Source organism: Gadus chalcogrammus, chromosome 8 (genome assembly GCF_026213295.1).
Source record: "Gadus chalcogrammus isolate NIFS_2021 chromosome 8, NIFS_Gcha_1.0, whole genome shotgun sequence".
Lineage (NCBI taxonomy): Eukaryota > Metazoa > Chordata > Actinopteri > Gadiformes > Gadidae > Gadus > Gadus chalcogrammus.
This window is the reverse complement of record NC_079419.1, coordinates 26607260-26627575: the sequence shown is the minus strand read 5'-3', so window position 1 is coordinate 26627575 and position 20316 is coordinate 26607260. Positions and strand designations below refer to the sequence as shown.

The following is a 20316-nucleotide window of genomic DNA, read 5'->3' as shown; positions in this document are numbered from 1 at the left end:
CTCATATAGCCAATAAGGCAAGAATGTTTCACACATTTTTTAATCAAAGTGTAAAATAGAAAATTGCAGATGTAGCCCTAGTAGGGCATTAGAATATCTAGATATGGACTAGTGTCTAGGTTCGTAAGGAGGGAAGAATTAAATTACAACACAATGATCAACTGGAGCCACAGGTAACTATTAAATTGACTGTATTCTTGGTAGGAAAATTATAACAAAATGGATTTCAGTGCAATCAATAACATTCACAAATTTTTCACAATTTAGACCATAACATTAGGTCAGGAACAATTATCCTTAACCACCATAGAATAGCTGCAAAATGTCCTTTAGAACAAATAAAATAGTTAAACAAAATAAATTCCTTGCAAGTGTTCCTTCTATTCTTCGGTTCGGCCAGTTCAGCATGCGTTAGTCAAAAGGGGAAATGTCAAGTCAGAAGTCAAAAGTCAAGGGTGGCGCTTCAGAGCGCTTTCACCTGAGATACTCAATTGATGCAGGTAAATTAAGGATATGCTCCTCCTGGGCACAGGTGATCTCGGTCCACTCCTTTGGATAAGGATGCATCTTCCTCCCTAGCTCGCCACCCCTTCGTCAAGGGGAATTCAATCCAGATCTCAAAGTGTTTCCAAGGACTCCAAAAAACCTAGCCTATATAAAAACAGGCTATTATACATGGGTCTTAGAATAACACTCTTTATGGCCTAATGGATATCAAAAACATACTGTTGAAACACAATAGGATTGCAGCAATGCAGAATTATCTTTTTAACTATATCATGAATTACAAATCATTTCAACTTTTTTAACCATGAAATATGATTAAATATGCCTTAGGCCCCGTCCACACAAAGCCGATTTCATGGCGAAACCGCAAAGGTCTTGTACGGTTCGGCCTTCAGTCCACATGAAGCCGGCGAATCCGCTGACCGAAACCGTAAACTTCTGAAACCACCCTTGGAGGTGGTTTCAAATCTACCTACCCGGTTTCGTTTTGGATTTGTGTGGACGCTTGAAACCGACTGAAATCGTAAACCATGATGTCATCGCCCCACCCCTCGAGCCTCTAGCCCAGGGATGGGCAACTGGCGGCCCGCATGCCCACTCAGCCCGCACATAATTAAAAAAATAAAAAAAAAAAAAAAAATATATATATATATATAGAATAATAATAATAATAATTGATCAAGTTACAGAAAACTCGTTCAAGAAAGATGAGAAGAATTCATAGAATTCAAAGGCAAACCCATGCGTCTAGTTTGCTTAGAAGCGATATCAGTCATTAAAGATATCCACTTAAGTCGCCACTACAACTACTACAACTGCTTGTTGGGTTTGAGTTCATTGAGTTGTTGCACTTAATGTTGGGCCACTGTTTTTCAGTTTTTTGACTTCATTGAATGATGATGTATGTGAGCCCTTTGCACTGATAAAAAATACTGACCATTCATGTGGCTGTTTGAGCATGGAAAACATGAAATGAATGTATGTTGGTTCAATTAACATACCGTACATAGGTTATGATTCTGGACGATTTTTTAGGTAGTGGCCATCGCCAAAATGCACCAGAATACAGGAAATCATCTACCAAATTCAAAATTATGTAGCTTCTCTCAGCTCACGTTAAGTTGAAGTGTGCAGTCATGTGGCCCTCCGATGGTTATGATAAAAAACGTGGCCCTCTTTATCATGAAAGTTGCCCATCCCGTCTAGCCAATGACTGTTGAGCCCGCGGAGTCTCACCCTTTATGCGCATGCTCGCCTCCCCTTTTTATTTATTTTTCTTCTGGATTTCTGTAGCAGAAGCAGCGCCTCTTATGGGCCTGGAATGTGTAGTCCTACTACAGCGTTTCTACAGATCTACTCAGTTTCGCTTGACTTCGTCTTTACAGAGATACTCCGAAACCGGATAGATCGAAACCGTAAACAGTTTCGCCCGTTTCGGCTTCGTGTGGACGGGGCCTTAGTTAACTGTTGCATAAAAAAATCGTACAGGCTTCACCTCAACATATTAAATTCAAGGCTATAATAAGTGCATCTAGAACAGTCTTTTTAAACATATGCTACATATACCATTAGCAAAAATAGTGCATAACAGAACATACATGCTCGAGTTGTAAACATTAAACACCACAAAAATAAAGTACAAACAAATTGAGCAGCAAAGTAAAATTGCTTAGCTTCCTATTTTCTATCAGCTTATCAGTGAAATAATGTGCTGCTTTTACTGTAGCTCAGAACAGTTAACACAGTCAGTTTCACACACAGCATCAGCGGTAAAATACAAGCATTCTTAATGAGCCGCGTGGTAAGACACAGCATGGCTAGCACAGTTAGCAATGAGCATTAGCTTCTAGCTTCATGAACTCATCAAGACTCAAAACAATAAAACTCCCGGCGCTCGGTCATCAATTCCCTCTCTCTCACTTCGGGTTCGTTTCCCTTCAACTCCACTCAGTTTTTATATAGTTGAATAACTGACTCTCTATAGTTGACTCATTTTCTCAGCTCGTTTTCACTCGTCTGCTTGTGTTAGCGTTCTAGCACATTTAGCTGCGCATGGATGGAGGACAGCACGTGAAGGGGCGGGGCATACTTCCCTCTAACCATTGGGAGGTCTGTATTCTTAGATACAGCCAATAAGACTCCAGTATGCGCAAAATCACTGATTGACAGCTTAATAACCCAACAGGTAAACAATATAAGGCTTAAGGGAATATAACAGACAAAGAACAGAGGGGAAACTTTATGAGAAATAAGGGGATATGGGAAATAAAATAATATATCAGGGCCCAATTTCCAACTGGGTTACACAGATGAGGGGGATAATGATAAGTTGGTGTGCATTCTTTAATGCATCCATGTTTGGGAGATGTTAGCATCAGCTGTCCGAGAGGCTAAAATACTCTGATCCATTAATGCATCCTGTTCTATTTCAGCGATGCTTTTGACCTCCAGTTTGGAGTGGTCATCCTCCGGCTTCAGGACGGACTGGACATCTCTCACATCCCGGGCCAAGGTAGACAAAGACATAGAGGGGGATACCATTGATCAATTGATCCACATGTCAATTGATTCATTTCTGTGTATTGATTGGTCCTCATCCCAGATGAGTCATCCTTGGAAAAGCCAGCTGGGACCGTTGCCAAGGAGATGCCGGTGACTGTAAGCGTGGCTAAAGACTCAGACTCAGACTCCTGCCCCTCCAAGACCACCAGCCTCCAAAACAGCCCTATGATCAGCAGAGGTAAGAGAGACTGACAGAGAGAGAGATCATTAAGTAACCCATCACCTCACCAAAATGGTTCAAGCCATTCAAAATTCTTAGTGGTGTTTGGAGGAAGAAGGTCTCTGAAGTCACCATGTGCTCTCCTGGTGTTTGGAGGTAGAAGGTCTAAAGCCACCATGTGTTCCCCAGACATCAAGTCACCTCTTAGCCTCAGAGACCAACGACTACTGGACACCAGCCAGCAGTTCAGGAAGAAGCAAGGCAAAGGAACCATTGACGTCTGGTGGCTGTTTGACGACGGAGGTGACTGCCCAATGTTCTCAAGCTAACCCGAAACAAGACCCTTCATCGTCCCTTTTGCAAACCCTTTACAAGCCCTCTTTACAATCCCATTTATTTAAGGTCCTTTATGCTACTTATTAGAAATATATATTTTCCTCTTGGGATTAGCCTGGTAACCTGAAAGCCAAACAAATAATATAGTATAATATATATAATAAATATAATAAAGGCCAACAAAAGGTGATAAAGCTGAATAAACCACCACCCTCTCTGACCTGTGTTGTGCTGTTTGGTCTGGAACCCTGCAGGTCTAACACTGTTGATTCCATACCTGTTGACCAATAAGAAGAAGTGGGGCGACTGCAGGATCCGTGTTTTTATTGGTGGAAAGATCAACCGCATCGACCATGACCGGCGAGCGTGAGTCAAGCCAAGGTTCCTCTTGTTCTGCATCAAGAAAAACGCTCGTCCAGAATTTGAGAATTGAGAATGTTTCTTGTGGTTCTATGTTCTATCAGAATGGCCACCCTTCTAAGCCGCTTCAGAATCGACTTCTCTGACATCAATGTTCTGGGAGACATCAACACCAAACCCAAAAAACACAAGTAGGAGTCCAGTCCAGCCTAATCAAGTTGTGTCCAGTCTAGTCCACTCCAGTCTAATCCAGTTGTGTCCAGTCTAATCCAGTATAATTGAATCCATTATATTCTAATCTAGTCAAGGGAAGTCCAGTTCTTCGGCACCAAAGACTATTTTACCGTGAAGAGAGAATATTAATGTGTTGATGCTTATAGTGATTATATTATAACTGATCTGCTTTGTTACCTGTTACCTGATGCTGTGTTCCAGTAAACTGAGCTTCAAGGAGCTGATTGAGCCCTACAGGCTGAAGGAGGACGACATGGAGCAGGCTGAAGCCGAGCACCTTAAGGCTCTGGAGCCCTGGAGGATCAGCGACAATGAGCTGGAGCTGTACAGGGCCAAGGTCAGACCACATACCGCCCATATACTGTACCACTCTCTAGCTCTGTAAGGCCGTGATCAGACCACATGCTCTACCAATCTCTAGCTGTACAGGGCCAAGGTCAGACCACTTAATTTACCACCCTTATACTGTACCACTCTCAAGCTCTGTAAGGTTAAGGTCAGACCACATACTGTACCACCCACATACTGTACCACCGACATACTGTACCACTCTCTAGCTCTGTAAGGCCAAGGGCAGACCGCATACTGTACCACCCAAATACTGTACCACCCACATACTGTACCATTTTCTAGCTCTGTAAGGCCAAGGTCAGACCACATACTGTACCACCGACATGCTACACCACTCTCTAGCTCTGTAAGGCCAAGTTCAGACTACATACTTTACCGCTCACTAGCTCGACAAGGCCAAGGTCAGACCACATACTGTGTACCACCCATATACTGTACCATCCCATAGCTCTATGGTCTGACCACATCCATCCATATATCGTTCTGGTTTCTAACTGGAGGTTGTTTTCCTTTTCAGACCAACCGGCAGATCCGACTGAACGAGCTGCTCAAGGAACATTCAAGCTCAGCCAAACTAATCGTCATGTAAGACAAGAACATTTAGGGCCCTATCTTGCATCCAGCGCAATTGACTTTCTACACCGACGCATGTATCTTTGCTAGTTTGCACCCAGCACAAAGCCGATTTTCCCCCGCAGCAAACCTACGCCTCTAAACTTGCGCCCTGAGAGGTGTGTCGGCGAAAAGCAGAGGCGTGTTCCGGCGCAAATGATACATGGTGCTATCATAAAGATCGATGAAGCAGTTGCGTAACTGACCGACAAATACCTGGTCTGAGTGCACTAGCAGATAGCGCAGTTGGTGTTGCTATTTTGACGTACTATGGCAGGTCGGAACTCCACCATTTTTTCCATAGGGGCTGCATGAATGAACACTGTAGTAGGCTATGCCATGCGTGAAAATAATAATAATAACAATGATGAACTCGGGCAAAGTAGGCTATATCCCAGCCATCTTAAACAATATCTTGTTTTAGGGTAAATAATAACGTTGGTTAAATTATTTGGGAAAGAACAGCTGATACAGCGGTAATAAGAAGTATTTAAATCAATGCATCTGCAAACACCATACAGCAAACACAGATTTTCTTGACACAGACATCGTGTACAAGCCCATAACTTTTAGGAATGATGAGTATTTCATTGTGACAAAACATTGTTAAATGTTTTGTTAAATGTTTGTTGAGTGTTAAAAATAATGAATGAATGCAGGTGCGTGTGTGTGCATCCATCTGTTTAAACAGAGGCAAACTAAACACGTAATGCATAATATAGTCCATGGCAATGTACATTGACAGGGGGACACATGGACCGCATATCATATGTGTGTTAAGTTTTCTTTGCCGCAAAGTACATGACGACTCAGTATTTCGGAAGTGGTAGAAGAAAAACGCGATTCCATGTGTGAATTAGGCCATATTATTTGGGCATAAACAGCCATTTGAAGTTTGAAATTCATGTGGTCATGCATCTGTCTCATCGGAGACTGTAAACGCACCGTCAAAATATCAACTCGTCAGGTTCAAATGCGCTCATGGCTCATAAAAGGGATGGGAGATGGCACTCTCATTGGTTTATTGCACGTTACGCCCAAACCACACCTATGGGTAATTAGGCTACTTCAGGGCAACCTTTTTTAGATTTGCGTCGGGCGCAAAGGGTAATTTATCCGCTGGTATAATAGCAACAGCGGCAGAGCACCGCCCACAAAGCTACTTAAGTTTTGAGCTTCCCACTTGCGTTTCAGACCGTTAAAATAGGGCCCTTAAGACGGAAACAAAAGGCAAACTCAATGCTCCATCATGGGTCTAGCAGTAATAATGGCTGGAACCTGACTGGAGATCACTATGTCCCATTATTTTACTACCTAAGATCACTTTATTATGGAACATGAATAAAATTGCGTTTGTTTGAATGAGGCAATTCAGGTCGACTCTAGGCCCTCTGAAAGATTATTTTTGTGTTTACATTTTCAAAGTAAAAATAAATTTGGCTTGTTTAATGATCCCATGGCATGACAATTTCTGAGATTTTCTAACATTAATATGAGTTCCCCTAGCCTACCTATTAGTGATGCGCGGGTTACCCAATTACCCGCGGGCACCCGCGGGCCGGGTGGGTTGGGTAGCAGTTTTCTCTAAGTATCGCGGGTTCGGGTGGGGCGGGTCAAAAAAGTCAAAACCCGCAACCACGCATTTGTTAACAGTTCTTCAATAAATAATTGCGTAAAGCTGTCGTTGTTGTTGTTGTTTGATGTAGACCTGCCGTTGAAGTTTCACAATAATGCGAATTTAGCGCAAATCCTTCTCATTTAGTTACTTGTTAAATTAGGCATAAGCCTCAGCCCCAGGCTTTTTATTTAATTTGTTGTTATTATTATTTTTATTTTTTTGCGGGTCAAATTGGGAGGGTCGGGCGGGCCGCTTCAGAATTCCCCACGGGTCGGGCGGGGCGGTTTGGAAAATGTCTTGGGTCGGGTTGGGGCGGGTGTTAAAAAAACGCCCTCTCGCGCATCACTACTACCTATGCTCCCCAGGTAGCTAGAAATTCCATTGGTTGTAAAACAAGCACTAGGCATTCTGCTCCGCCTTTGAAAAAACGAAGCTCAGACACGCCATTTTGGAATTTTCCCCGTATGTCGTCGTAAGGGGAGGTGCCACCTCCCTTTTCTTTGCCTTGCCAGTCCAGAGAATTTGGCCCGCCAATGAGCTACGACCGTGTGTGTGTGTGTGTGTGTGTGTGTGTGTGTGTGTGTGTGTGTGTGTGTGTGTGTGTGTGTGTGTGTGTGTGTGTGTGTGTGTGTGTGATTACACACACTGTAACGCAAGTTACAGTGTGCTGATGGTGTTATGGCGCATAACAAGTCGGTTCTTTGACGTCTCTGGTATTTCCACAACGAGCCTGTATTTGGGGTTATCTCAGCCATCTTTGAGCCCCGTTGCCCGCTGCCGTGAGGCACCACCGCCAGCTTTTGACCGTGATAATATGTATTATATGATGTGTAGGCTATTATATGATATTTAGATATGGAGCTCCAGGACTTTAACGCAAGTGTACACTTCTTTGTTATTATGATAACTGTTCTGCTGTTGGTGTTATGGCACATAACACATCAGACTCTCATCTCTGGTGTTTCCACAACGAGACTCGTAGTGGGGGTTATCTCAGCCATGGTTAAGAAGGAATTGGGGGAAAGGAACTTTGGCCTTGACTCCCCGAAGTACATGTACCATGACGTGGAGGAGAAAGGGATTGTTGCTCGCAAATGTCACCCACTTGAGCCCCGCTGCCCACTGCCGAGGGACCACCGCCTCGGCGCTGCCCGCTGCAGGAGGCGGTGGTGCCTAAATGCTGCCCGCTGCAGAGGCGGTGGTCCCTCGGCAGAGAGGCACCAGCGGGAGACAATCGCGGCAACAATCCCTTTCTCCTCCATGTCGTGGTTCAGTCTACTTCCGATTGATGTGACGTGGAAGAACCAGAGACGTCGGAGTACCCGACGCAGTCGTTTGAGATTCATGATATCGTCTAGAGGCGCACACAGCTTTTGGCCATCATAATATATATTATATGATATAGATATCTACGTATAATATGTTATTATTTTGATATAGGGCTCCAGGACTCCCACCGGAGCACCCGGAGTGTTCTAGAATATTTATAGAACACGGCCAAAGGCTGTTTGCGCCTCGCCATTGCGATACATCCATTGTAAACAGAGCGCATGGTACCGTGGAAGCATGCTGCCCCACCCTACTCCTTGACCCGCCTCTCTCCTCCTCATTTGCATTAAAGCTACAGACACCGAAAATACGCGTTTGGGGAAAAGCTCAATGTGCGACTGGCTCGTAGTGGCTGTAATTCTGCACCACGGCGAATTTTCTGGAACGTCTTCAAATACTGTGTTAGGGGCCAACTAATATCTTTATTAAAGCATCCGGAAGGTAGCATGCCATGGGACTTTTAAGAAAGCTTTATTACGAAGTGTTAAAATTTGATAAATATCCATCCTTTTTCTTGCATTAACATTGTTTTTCTTGGATTAAGCCTATGGATCTGGTGCTGGTCTTTTGCATTTGGTTCAGTAAACCAGTTACCGTAATGATATGCACTGGAAAATGTATTTCTATTGAATTAAAAAAAAGACTACGCATCGTCAAATAATGGATTTTCCTGGCGACTAGGAGTTGACTTGGAATTTCAGAGTCGGTTACATTCATAGTTCTTACTAAGATTATAACATTAAGCAATCATTGGCAATCATTATCTAAGATTTTACCAAAAATGGGTAAGCTTTCACTCTTTTAATTTAAACTGTACAAAGATACATCACCAGTTTAGCTCATGATCTGGACATGGCTGGCGTTTACTTTAAGAATGATTTTACGAGTAGAAATATTAAATTCCTTTAACTAACTGACCAGTAGGTGAACGGAGGCTTGCCTGAGCTCGTAGATTGAGGGCACTGGAGTGTGAGGTCCGTGGATGGAGGCAATAACAATTATAACCTAATGTTTATTATAATTATTATTACATTTTATTAAGAAGCAGACAATGGAAGTGGTGTGAGTAGATATAATTCACATGAAATGTGCAAATTAAATAGTTCTGAAATAAGATATGTTTTTAACATTATCCACCCTTCTACGCAATGGAGAGAGTCAGAGAAGGCCTCCTTTTGTAAGTTGAATAACAACCTGATCATATATTGGCAATTAACAGTGATTTAAGCATGCCATATTCCAGTAGCGAACCGTGACTCTTAAACCTTGGCCCTCTGACCCCCCTGTTAATTCCAATGATTGTCCTTAGTCAACGTATTTAGTGATTTATTTTAGGCTCTCAACAGCATGATAATCCAGCATCACCACATCGGCGGGAAGACCAGGGCACACGCAAAGTACCGACAGTAACAGTAACAGTCTTTAAAAACAGTTACATCCAGTAAAATGTATTTGCTTTGTTTGTTTTAGTCATTAACAGTCACTCCTCAAGCTTCTACTTTCCATCCTTCAGTGCTTTCAGAAGGAGCAGGGAAGAGGCTCCTTTTTTGGTCAGACAGTCGGCCAGGTGTTCCTTTGTAGCTGACCAGAGAACAGAGATGTCACATGGTATTACTGTGTACAACTGTTCCATATCCGAACTTATCACTTGCTGTATTTCGCTCTCATCCAGTCCCTGCTCATAGTTATCCAGCCACTTTTCACCCCAGACTGTCCAAGCTGTGTCAATTACACCCAAACCTAGAGCTTCAACCATCAATATCTCATAATCAGGTTCCTTATAAAACAGTGTTATGTTGCCCTCATCTGGTTTTTCACTGCACTGATTTTCACTCGTCACCTTTACATGCTCTTTCTTGTGTGTACAATCTTTTACCCAATGGTATGTGCTTTGACAAATACCAGACTTTGTTCGTCTTCCGAATTTATCAAGCGGGTTAGTGCCTGGAAGTGGTCCTCGAGCTTGGCTACTTTGGGCTTGTGACTGCTCTCTTCCGTGGTCTGTGTAGTATAAAACGTCTTTACTCACGCTAATTGTTCCCGCTTTCCGCTCGGTCTTGTCGCCGAAAACTCGTTTGACCACCAATTTCATATCAGCAAAAGTATGTGTTCCACATTCAGTTAAAGCCAGTTGCTTGTCTTTGACATCGAGAAAGGCTGTTATATATCCAAAAGTTTAAACGCCAAAACTGCATCAGGCAGAACCATATTAAACTTACGGATCCGTTGTATTTCTGTTCAAAGTCTGCAAAATATTTCCCCATCGGGACGTTGTCTCTCCGCAATATCCGATCAAACTCAGAGTACGCTTCATAAGTATGCTTCCTTTTCCTCACTCATAAAAACTTCGTAGAGTTCCTGAATCAACTTGGTCATCCTTAACCAGATCGTCAGCAACATCCCTAGCTCTACCTTTCTGCGAAAGAGCTACCGCTAAAGCTTGTTTTTTTTCGTCCAAGTCTGTCACGCATTTCCACATTTCCACTTCAGTTTTCCAATTCTCATAGGACTTCCCTTCGTCGAAACCCGAGGCAATCTATGGTTTTTAGAAGTAGCCATCTTCTGCTACCATGTTCATTCCAACAATTGTCCTTAGTCAACTTATTTAGTACATTTCAGGGACTCAACAGCATTACAATCCAGCATCGCCACATCAGTTGGAAAAACAGGGCATATGCAAAGTACATCCTAACGTAAGTAACAGCCTGAGTAACACGTAAATGGCTACCATAAATAATATAATAGAGGGGCCTACAAATTTAAATTATTTTTAAAAATAATTGTATCATCACACAAGCTGTGTGCGCACTTCAGAAGAATTTGATAACGTTCTGTCACATGACAGAAGACAAATCACACAATCCCAACCGTAAAGCTTTTTCTCCTTGGTTGACCGCAGCATCCACGGGTATTGCGTATAGTTGGTGGAACCTTTCAAAAGCAAATTATGAATTAATAAAATATAATAAGAATAACTGAAGGCCTGGAGGGTCCTGACGGTTCCAAAATTATCCTACAGCACGTCCCGTTAAGACAACGTACCAAAGTTGTATAAAACTCTGATTTAAAGAGTTAAAACACACCAAAGTCACGTAAAACTGATATAAAAATGTTTACTCTTGTTTTTATGTCACGTTCATTTGAATGTCTGCTCTACAAATGATTTCATACGCGTCTCTTTGCCTCCCTGTTTGTCCTCCTGGCTCTCTCTGTCCGTCTCCTTCCTGTCCGTAGGAGTCTGCCCCTCGCCAGAAAGGGGACCATCTCTAGCGCCCTCTACATGTGCTGGCTGGAGACACTATCCCGAGACCTGCCTCCTGTCCTACTGGTCAGGGGGAACCACCAGAGTGTCCTCACATTCTACTCCTAACACACACACACGCTCAAAACACACACACGTGCAAAAGACACAATACACACACACGCGCAAATCACATGCACGCAAAACACACACACGCAAAACACACACGCACGCAAAACACTCACAAGCAAAACACACACACAAGCAAAACACACACACACGCAAAACACACACACACACACACACGCAAAGCATGCACACACAAGCAAAATACACACACATACACAAGCAGGATAAATGCAGGTGCCTTCATAAATTAGAGCCTAGAGGCTTTTTTGCTGTCTGGCTACTATAGTGTTGGTTCATTTTAAGAGGACATAAGGATGTTACATATTGTTTGCACTGTAACATTACAAATAAGGATCAGAAATGTTTTAAAAAGCCAGTTTATAGAGATACTAATTTAAATGGATGTTTTACAGCTACCTCTCTTTAAAGAGGTATATTTATATTGCTATATATTTATGTGATAGATTAATGATTCAATTTCTTTTTTTATGTATTTATTTAATAATGTTTATTATACTGCTTTGACGGTGAACAATATTGGGTTAATGGTGTTGTATACATTCTAATCCTGTGTAATCTTGCATTGTTTTCCTACTGGATCACGATAAGTTAATCAGTTGTTTAATGTTTTCTTGACGGGAAATGGAGACTGAAAGTTGCAACATATCGTGGTGCCCCACAATGTAATGGGGCTGTTTGGCTTAAATGTTATCAATTACAGTTTATTCATGTTCGGACATTGTAAAGATTTAACATGTAATTATGTGTACTGTGTAAGGGTGGTTGTTTTATGGTGGAAGATAGTTTGAGTTTGTCTAAATTATGGTTGCCCCCAAATAATAATTATAAAAATACAATTATGCATAAAGTTTTGAAGTCTTGCGTGTCTTCTTGAAGATAATCCTGAACCTTACTTGCTAGCCTCACAAAACCAGCCTTATCAGGTTTGGGATATTAGTTTTGAGAAGCCCACCAAACAACATTCAGCCAATCAGCGAACGCAAGTCAGTGATGTATTCTATACCAACATATTTTTCAACACATACAGCTCTTTTTTTAATCTTATTTTATGTACAGCCCTAACCACAAATCTCTAACTGTCTTTGTTATCAGTCTTTGTTATCAGCATTAACTTGGTAGCTAGAAGTGTAATGCTTGTATTTAAAAATGCATATATAAATATAGATTTTTTAATATTCACTGCAGAATGATAACGACATGATTAGTACAATTCATGTCAATTACCTAACTAGAAAGTAAGGGAAATTATGGTTGCTGTGGTAAGTGATTGAGTCCAGTGGTAGCAGTTATCAACGGCTTGACCTTCGTGGGTGCGTTACATGTTTCCATGGTAACAGCAAGCTCCACCAATCGAAGATGTTGTGTTACACTTTAGGATTGTGGGTAGTGAGGTGGTTTTAAATGAAACAGCGCATAAAAGTTTTTCCCCCAAAAAAATGCTTTAACTTGTGACTTCTACAGGATTCATCATTCATTCATTGTGAAACATCGTTTCACAATCTCTTGGCTTGTGGTAAGTATACCCTGGATGGTAATGTCTTTTAATCAAAACCTCTATGCAGAATATGAATGGGACGTTCACTTCCGCACTGTTGCGCACCAAGCCCATCCAGAGCCTTTTAGAGATATTATGGGATCGAGCCATGTTCCAGCCTATATTTTAGTTACACACAACAGAGGGCGGCAGTGCAATACCCAATATGCCAATTTCGGTTTGGACAGCTTTGTTCATTGCAAATGCCATTTCATTTTCCGACATTATTTACGCAATATGCATAATATGCAATGCTTCATGTCATTAAACATAAACGTAGTACCTAATAGAGACATTGTAGACAACATAATGTAACCCGCCTGGTTAAAAGGCTTAATATTATTTATGAGCACATTCCCTGACTTGACTATTCCCCTGACAAATTGACTCGGACACTGATTGAAGTTGCGAAGCAACAAAGAACAATACTCAAACGAGATATTTTATTTTATTTGTGTTTTTTGGGCCCATAGGTTGCAATTGTGTATTATGTGCACAATGTTGAGTTTCAAATTAAAAATGCACATTTAACTACAACTACCTGTGTGCTCTGGTTATTGCTATACTCCCAACTCCTCAGAACCTGGAGGTCCAGACGTTTACATACCTTGAAGTGGGTTACACGGTAAAAAATTGGCGCGCTAGTGTGGTGGAATTAACCGAGATCTAAACACTTCGACTAACTTAAGAGAGGAAAATAAATCGAGGGAGCAAGTATGACAAAAATACTTTATCGTTAAAAAAGACAACAATAAGGCTGAATGGTTTGCAAAGCACTGATCAACAGATCCTGATGTCCTCTTTATCCACACACACAAAGCAGTTTCTTGTTTGAGGTGTCCCCCCCAATCAATCATAAATTCATCGAACCAAATTGTCAACAAGATAATTTAGAACCACAGGCTGAGGTCAGCACGCATTAACCCCGTAGCTTCCTGCTCCGTGTCAAGCCCTGGATCAGAATCCAGAGACGCTTTAAATGTTTTCTACCATTAGATATATAGGCCTAATGATAATCATGGTATACCATAGAATATTATCATTAATTTCTACCACACATCTCCCCTACTGTGACTGATAAGATCACAACAAAAACATAACAGTCGTTCAGGTCAGCTTTGCACTACATTTGATCATCGTTAAAAACCTTTAAGCATGTTCAGGGCTTTCAACCTGCATAATTCTCAGGAATTTCCACCTGTTTTTTAAGGCAAAAAATATCTATCAAATGTACTACATTCTATTAACATTTTGATCCCTGCAATTCGTTCATATGGAACCATACACCCTTCTAAATCATAACAACACAATGTTCCATATTCAGCATACAATTCTATGAAATGTCTAACTAGAATTCACACATAGTAATCATAACATAGTATTTTCAGCATGCATTGAAAATGAGCATTTCAGGAATATGTGACATAAAAAATATGAAACTCAAAAAATGACATTTAAAAAAATAGGTAAAAATAATACAAATTAAAAATTAAGATTGTCTGCAAGCTTGCATGGATTTGGATAGCTCTGATTATCTTCATGTATCGGTATGTTGTATAAATGTGGGGGGTTTGGGCATTGTGGTTGCTGCTCCTGTTCACAGTTATCAGGCCTTGGAACCCGTTAGTCCAATGTCCATTTGTTCACGCTGTCCGCAGCGGCTGTAGCTCACATGGAGAGGTTACCAGTATGAACTAAGACCTCCTTCTGATGCAGTGGCGGCTGGTGAATTTTATTTTAGGGGGGGCTGAAAGTTTTCTAAACCAAACCCCTGTAGGGGGGTCTGGGGGCATCCTCCCCCCGAAGATTGGAGCCGGGGAACCGGCTCCATTTGTCCGGTTCCCCGGACAAATGGGGTTTAAACTTAATTTATTTGCCTTGTAGAATTAAGCAAGATTAAAAGTGCAAATACATCAATAATAATTGGGAATTATACACAAGTTAACATTCTCTCTCTGTCTCTATGTGAGTGAGAGTGAGTGAGTGAGTGAGTGAGTGAGTGAAAATGTGATTCTAAAAGGGGTGAGTGTGTTACGGACAATCTATTGTGTTGGTAACTTCACTCATAAATCTATCTACAGTCAAGTATGCATTTAGACAAATAGATAAAATATCAATATAATATGTGCAACCTTTTTTGTGTGGTTGTTCAAAACACACTGAAGGCATGATGCCACCATAGGTTTGCAGAGAACTACATACAATATGCATACTGAAGGCATGATGCCACCATAGGTTTGCAGAGAACTATTATACAATATGCACACTGAAGGCATGATGCCACCATAGGTTTGCAGAGAACTATATACAATATACACACTGAAGGCATGATGCCACCATAGGTTTGCAGAGAACTACAAACAATATGCACACTGAAGCTGCACACTTGATTCAGGATTCTCATAGATCAGAGACAATTCCGTCTTGAGCTTTGCCTTGTTCAGCGTGGGATATGCCTTCACAGTGGCATTCGAGCATCAGCAGGAAATTAATGGCAGTACCTTTCAAACATATTTCCTTGTACTAAGATAGCACTCACAAGGTGGCCAGTGAAAGAGAACCTCGCTTTGGTGTGAGCCAGGATCGTGTCGCAGACCTCTTCAGACAGCCTCTGCTTCACCTCTTCTGTCAAAGCCGTCCTTGGTCTGTCGGTTCCTGATGGCTCTTGCAGCTGGTCAGAGTCTCTGAATGCAAACAAACCAATAATGAGTTTGTTAGGCTGTGTACAGTACTGTAGTCTACGTGATGCACATGTTCACACTTTATCCAGTAAAAAGATGTCAGCATACCCCCTTAAAATGGGCAGGAATGCATAATGTTAGTGTTAAACACTGTTTTTTATCTATTGTGTTGGTAACTCCACTCATAAATCTATACAGTCAGTATGCATTTAGAAAAATACGATCAACTATCAATATAATATGGGCAACCTTTTATGTGTGGTTGTTCAAGACACACTGAAGGCATGATGAGTATACCCACTTAAAATGGGCAGGGATGCATAATGTTAGTGTTAAACACTGTTTTTTAAGCTATCCATTGTGCCTCGCCTAACCAGGATGTCCAGCAAAGAGTAAAGCATGCTAGATTACACCACTGGCAATATATTATAAAAAAAGAACACAAATACAGTCTCCTTTCATGCATATCGTCGCTGTCCGATGAAAACCGCGTATGTCCATTTTTGCCGATTTTGAGATTTTACGATGATAGAATGTCCAGGTTCATTTCCGTATACAGTATGCGTCATGAACCTAATTGACCAATAAAAGGTTGTGAAATCACGTCATCTGATTTTCAAGTATATCCATTTGGTGTCAAAGCTGTCAATCACGCCGCGTATCTCCCGCCCTGTGGAGTCATCTCACCAGCGTCTCTGGAAGCGCATCATCGGGTAGCCGAATAACACTTTGAAGGTAAGGTATTTCGTTTTTTTGTCAACTGTTCTCAGGTTTATTCTAGTTGCAATATAAGATGAAGTTATTTTCACCGAATATTTTTTATTGTGAACCTGACTGACGTAACGTAAATTAAGTAGGCTAAATAGGGCTGTAACGCGTAACGAAACCGTAATCGCGACACTCACTTTAACTTTTTAAGCCACGAACCTGTCTCGCAGTGTGAGAAGGCAGAAGCGCGATACGCCCTTTCTAACTCTCCGGTAAAATTGTCCGATTGAAATTTGCTAATTTGTCTAAATAATATATGGCTGTGTCCCAATTCATAGGACGCATCCTTCGTAGACCGCGTCCTTCGAAGGATGCGGCCTTCGTAGACCGCGAAGGACACTCCGAAGGCCGAAGAAATGGGACGGTCTAGCCTACGGAGCATTTCTGGTTTACGTAACAAACCGTTACCGGCCTTTCACTTGCGTGACCACGCGCTGCTCCTGTCACCTAGCAACCCTGACAGCTGAACTGACCTGTTAGTAAACAGAAGTTAAACCGGACAGCGCGAAAAAAAGAAACCAACAAAAATTATTATTGATCATTATGTTTTTGTATATAGTAGTTTTATAATAATTGTTGTAAATAGTCACATGAATGTTTGTTGTAAATAGTTTTATTGTTGTTTATATGTTTTATAAGTTAAATACTAATACATTAGTCTATACAAAAAAGTTAGGTCTAAGGTTAATAAATAGTTAATCAAAAAAGTTAGTTAAATAAGTTAGTTTCAATAAATATGTAAATAATAATAAACAATGTGTTAATTATAACAGAACATAAGTTATTTGTCCACCAAACGCTCCAAAATTGAGAAAAACCTATCCATTCTTTCCCTGCTCTCCTGGGCTCTTCTCTCCTCTGCCTCCCTTTGTAGCCTCATGTCCTCTTTTATTAACTGGAACATTTACATTTAACATTTACAGTTAGGGCATTTTGCAGACGCTTTTATCCAAAGCGACTTACAATAAGTACATTTGTCATAAGAAGTGCATCAATATATCGCTGTCGGTACAGAAAGGAAAAAAACACGTACAGAAAGTGCAAGTACCACAATCGCTAGGCTAACCAATTCCCTGTGTTACAGCCATTATAGCAGCTACTGCAGTTGCTACACAGTTAAGTACAATAATACAATACAATACAATACAACACAGTGTACAATGGTTGCCAGAAGGGGGAGGGTGGTTATGCAGTCGAGGTGGACTCTGAACAGGTGAGTCTTGAGTCCTTTTCGGAAGATAGTGAGTGACTCTGGAACATGTCTTCCTCTATCCCTCTTTCTGGACCTTGGCCCTCGCTGTCTTTCCTCCTCCTGATCCTTGTCCTCCACCTCCTGATCCACCACTGCTGTACTTGGCCCTGGTGTGTTCTCAGGGATGGAGGCAATTAGGACAGGGGGGTTGGTGGAATGCCTCTGTCCCAATACCTTATCCATGGGGACAAACCAGGGCCAAGTGGCAGCACTGGGTTTCCCCCCCAACCCCTGGCCTGACCCTGGATACTTGCAATCCTAAGGCAGAGGAAATCAATCATGGCAGTTAACAACAACAGCAGTATCAAAACAAATTTCAGCAAAAGTGTTTATTAACTTGCATGGTTAAAACAAATAATGTATATTTAAAATGACATGTACATACTTTATATATATTTTTTAAATTGTCCCATTTATTTTCTCCAGAATTGTCCTAAACACAGAGACATTATTAATCAGAGAAAACAAGAGACACATTTATCAATCATGTTAATAGCCCATGTTAACAATAGGCCATTTATAATATATATATTTGACCATCTTGTAAAGGTTACATTTAAATTAGCCCTCATCCTATATGAAGCCCATAATAATAAGACAACCAGTAGAAGTCAAAACACCCTTTTTCTTTGTGTGTTTTTCTAGTGCTGTCTAGTACTGATGCGAGCTGTGACTTTTTTTTGTCTTTCTTTCTTTAATAACCCAAAATAGGACATCGTAGTAAACGATTTCTGGGGATGTTGTATCCGTCCTGCTGTTTAATGAGGGCTAATTTAACTAACCTTTACAAGATGGTCAAATGAAGATATATGAATGGCCTATAATAATTGTTATAAACTAACTTACGATATAAATAAACTAGAGCTGTCAGTTAAACGCGTTATTAACGGAGTTAACGCAAACCAATTTTAACGGCGTTAAAAAATTTAGCGCGCGATTAACGCAATTATTTTATTAAAAATAAATAAAAATATATTTTTTTTTCTTTGGCTCAAAACAAAGAAGCAGTAGCCTGACTGCTATGTTCAAATGACATTTGTTCAAAGCAGTCGTTTAATTGCACTATAGGCTCTTTTTTTGTATCGTCCTGTTTTGATCAGTATATGCCAATGTTGTTATCAATAAAAAATCATTTGCACAAGGCAAGCCGATGCACTTCACCATGTTGATAAGAGAATTAAAATGAGAAGAATTATGGGACAAAAAAATCAAGGGATATTTAGCATAGAAAAATAATTTGCGATTAATCGCGAGTTAACTATGACATTAATGCGATTAATCACGATTAAATATTTTAATCGCTTGACAGCTCTAAAATAAACGATTGTTTCTTTACCCCCAAGCCACACTTGCTGAGTATTTCATCCCGGTGAACAGCTCATCGTTCTCCCCCCTCAATAGAATAAATCGAGCAGTATGCTGCTGGCTCCCTAAACCAAAACCAAATGTTAGAATTAGTTTTGCTTTACACTACCAAACAAAAGCAGCTTAAATAGAAAAATAACCAAGTTAACTGTGTAAGCAATCCCAACGTCTGCACTCTTAAAACAAATGTGTTGTTAGCTGACACAATGTGTGTGTTATTACCGATTAGACACATATTGTGTTGTTTTCTACAAATTGTGTGTTGTTTGATCTAATGAGTGGACGCACACAACATGTGTCAAAACATTGACCAATCACATCACTACTTCAAGTTCAACATCTTTGCGCGCCCAAATAGAACGTTCTTTTTTGAAAGATGCACTGGTAACCACGGGGTTTTAACTGATGCGACACTCGACAGCAGAAGACTAAAGCAGAAGAAGCAGAAGACTAAAAGGTAATGTTTAATGTCTTTGTACTTTACTTGAGTTCGCAAAAATAAAAAGCTTAATACCCTGGCATTGTATTTGACGATGAGAGGCTCGTTGTGTCATGCTGGTGTGCTGAATGGTGGTAGTTATGTAAGTGTAGCTAACACCAGAGCCATAATGAGGCTCTGGCTAACATTTACTGGGGCCTGCCCGTAATTCCGACGCCTCATTGTTCCGACGTCTCAATGTTCCGAAATATTTCCCATTAGATCGACATGCCACTATTCCGACGGTTCAATGTTCCGAAATCGAAACCCATTGGTCCGAAGGTCCGTTAGTCCGACTTTTCAAAAAGGAGGCGCATTAGGCCGACGGTTGAATATGCCGAATAGGAAAAAGAGTTTTATACCTCGCTCGCTCCCTCTCTCTCTCACTCTGTCAGTGTGTGTGTGTGTGTGTGTGTGTGTGTGTGTGTGTTGAGAATTATTAGACCTCCGCTCTCTGTCCATGGTGCTGCAACACTGTGTCGAAATGAAGTGAAGCGTTGTCTTTTTGCCCTCAAAAATTCATCGTGAACGTGATATGTAGGCCTAGGTTGTATTTTGGAGACAGAGTGAGAGTGAGAGAGAGGGGGAGCGAGCAAGGTATAAAACTATTTTTCCTATTCGGCATATTGAACCGTCGGCCTAATGCACCTCCTTTTCGAAAAGTCGGACTAACGGACCTTCGGACCAATGGGTTTCGTTTTCAAAACATTGAACCGTCGGAATAGTGGCATGTCGATCTAATGGGAAATATTTCGGAACATTGAGACGTCGGAACAAT

The 20316-nt window shown here is 41.1% G+C and overlaps 1 protein-coding gene across 1 annotated transcript in view; it reads left to right on the top strand.

Moving 5' to 3' along the window:
* Positions 1–12818, top strand: part of slc12a2l (solute carrier family 12 member 2-like) — a 132038-nt gene extending 119220 nt beyond the window's left edge. Inside the window, exons 19-26 of the mRNA XM_056596289.1 lie at positions 2940–3019; positions 3110–3247; positions 3419–3532; positions 3820–3931; positions 4030–4116; positions 4361–4496; positions 5028–5095; positions 11304–12818. Coding sequence (XP_056452264.1) covers positions 2940–3019; positions 3110–3247; positions 3419–3532; positions 3820–3931; positions 4030–4116; positions 4361–4496; positions 5028–5095; positions 11304–11439 — 871 coding nt within the window. The 3' untranslated portion in view covers positions 11440–12818. The remainder of the gene's footprint in view (positions 1–2939; positions 3020–3109; positions 3248–3418; positions 3533–3819; positions 3932–4029; positions 4117–4360; positions 4497–5027; positions 5096–11303) is intronic.
* The last annotated feature ends 7498 nt before the right edge of the window (positions 12819–20316 follow it).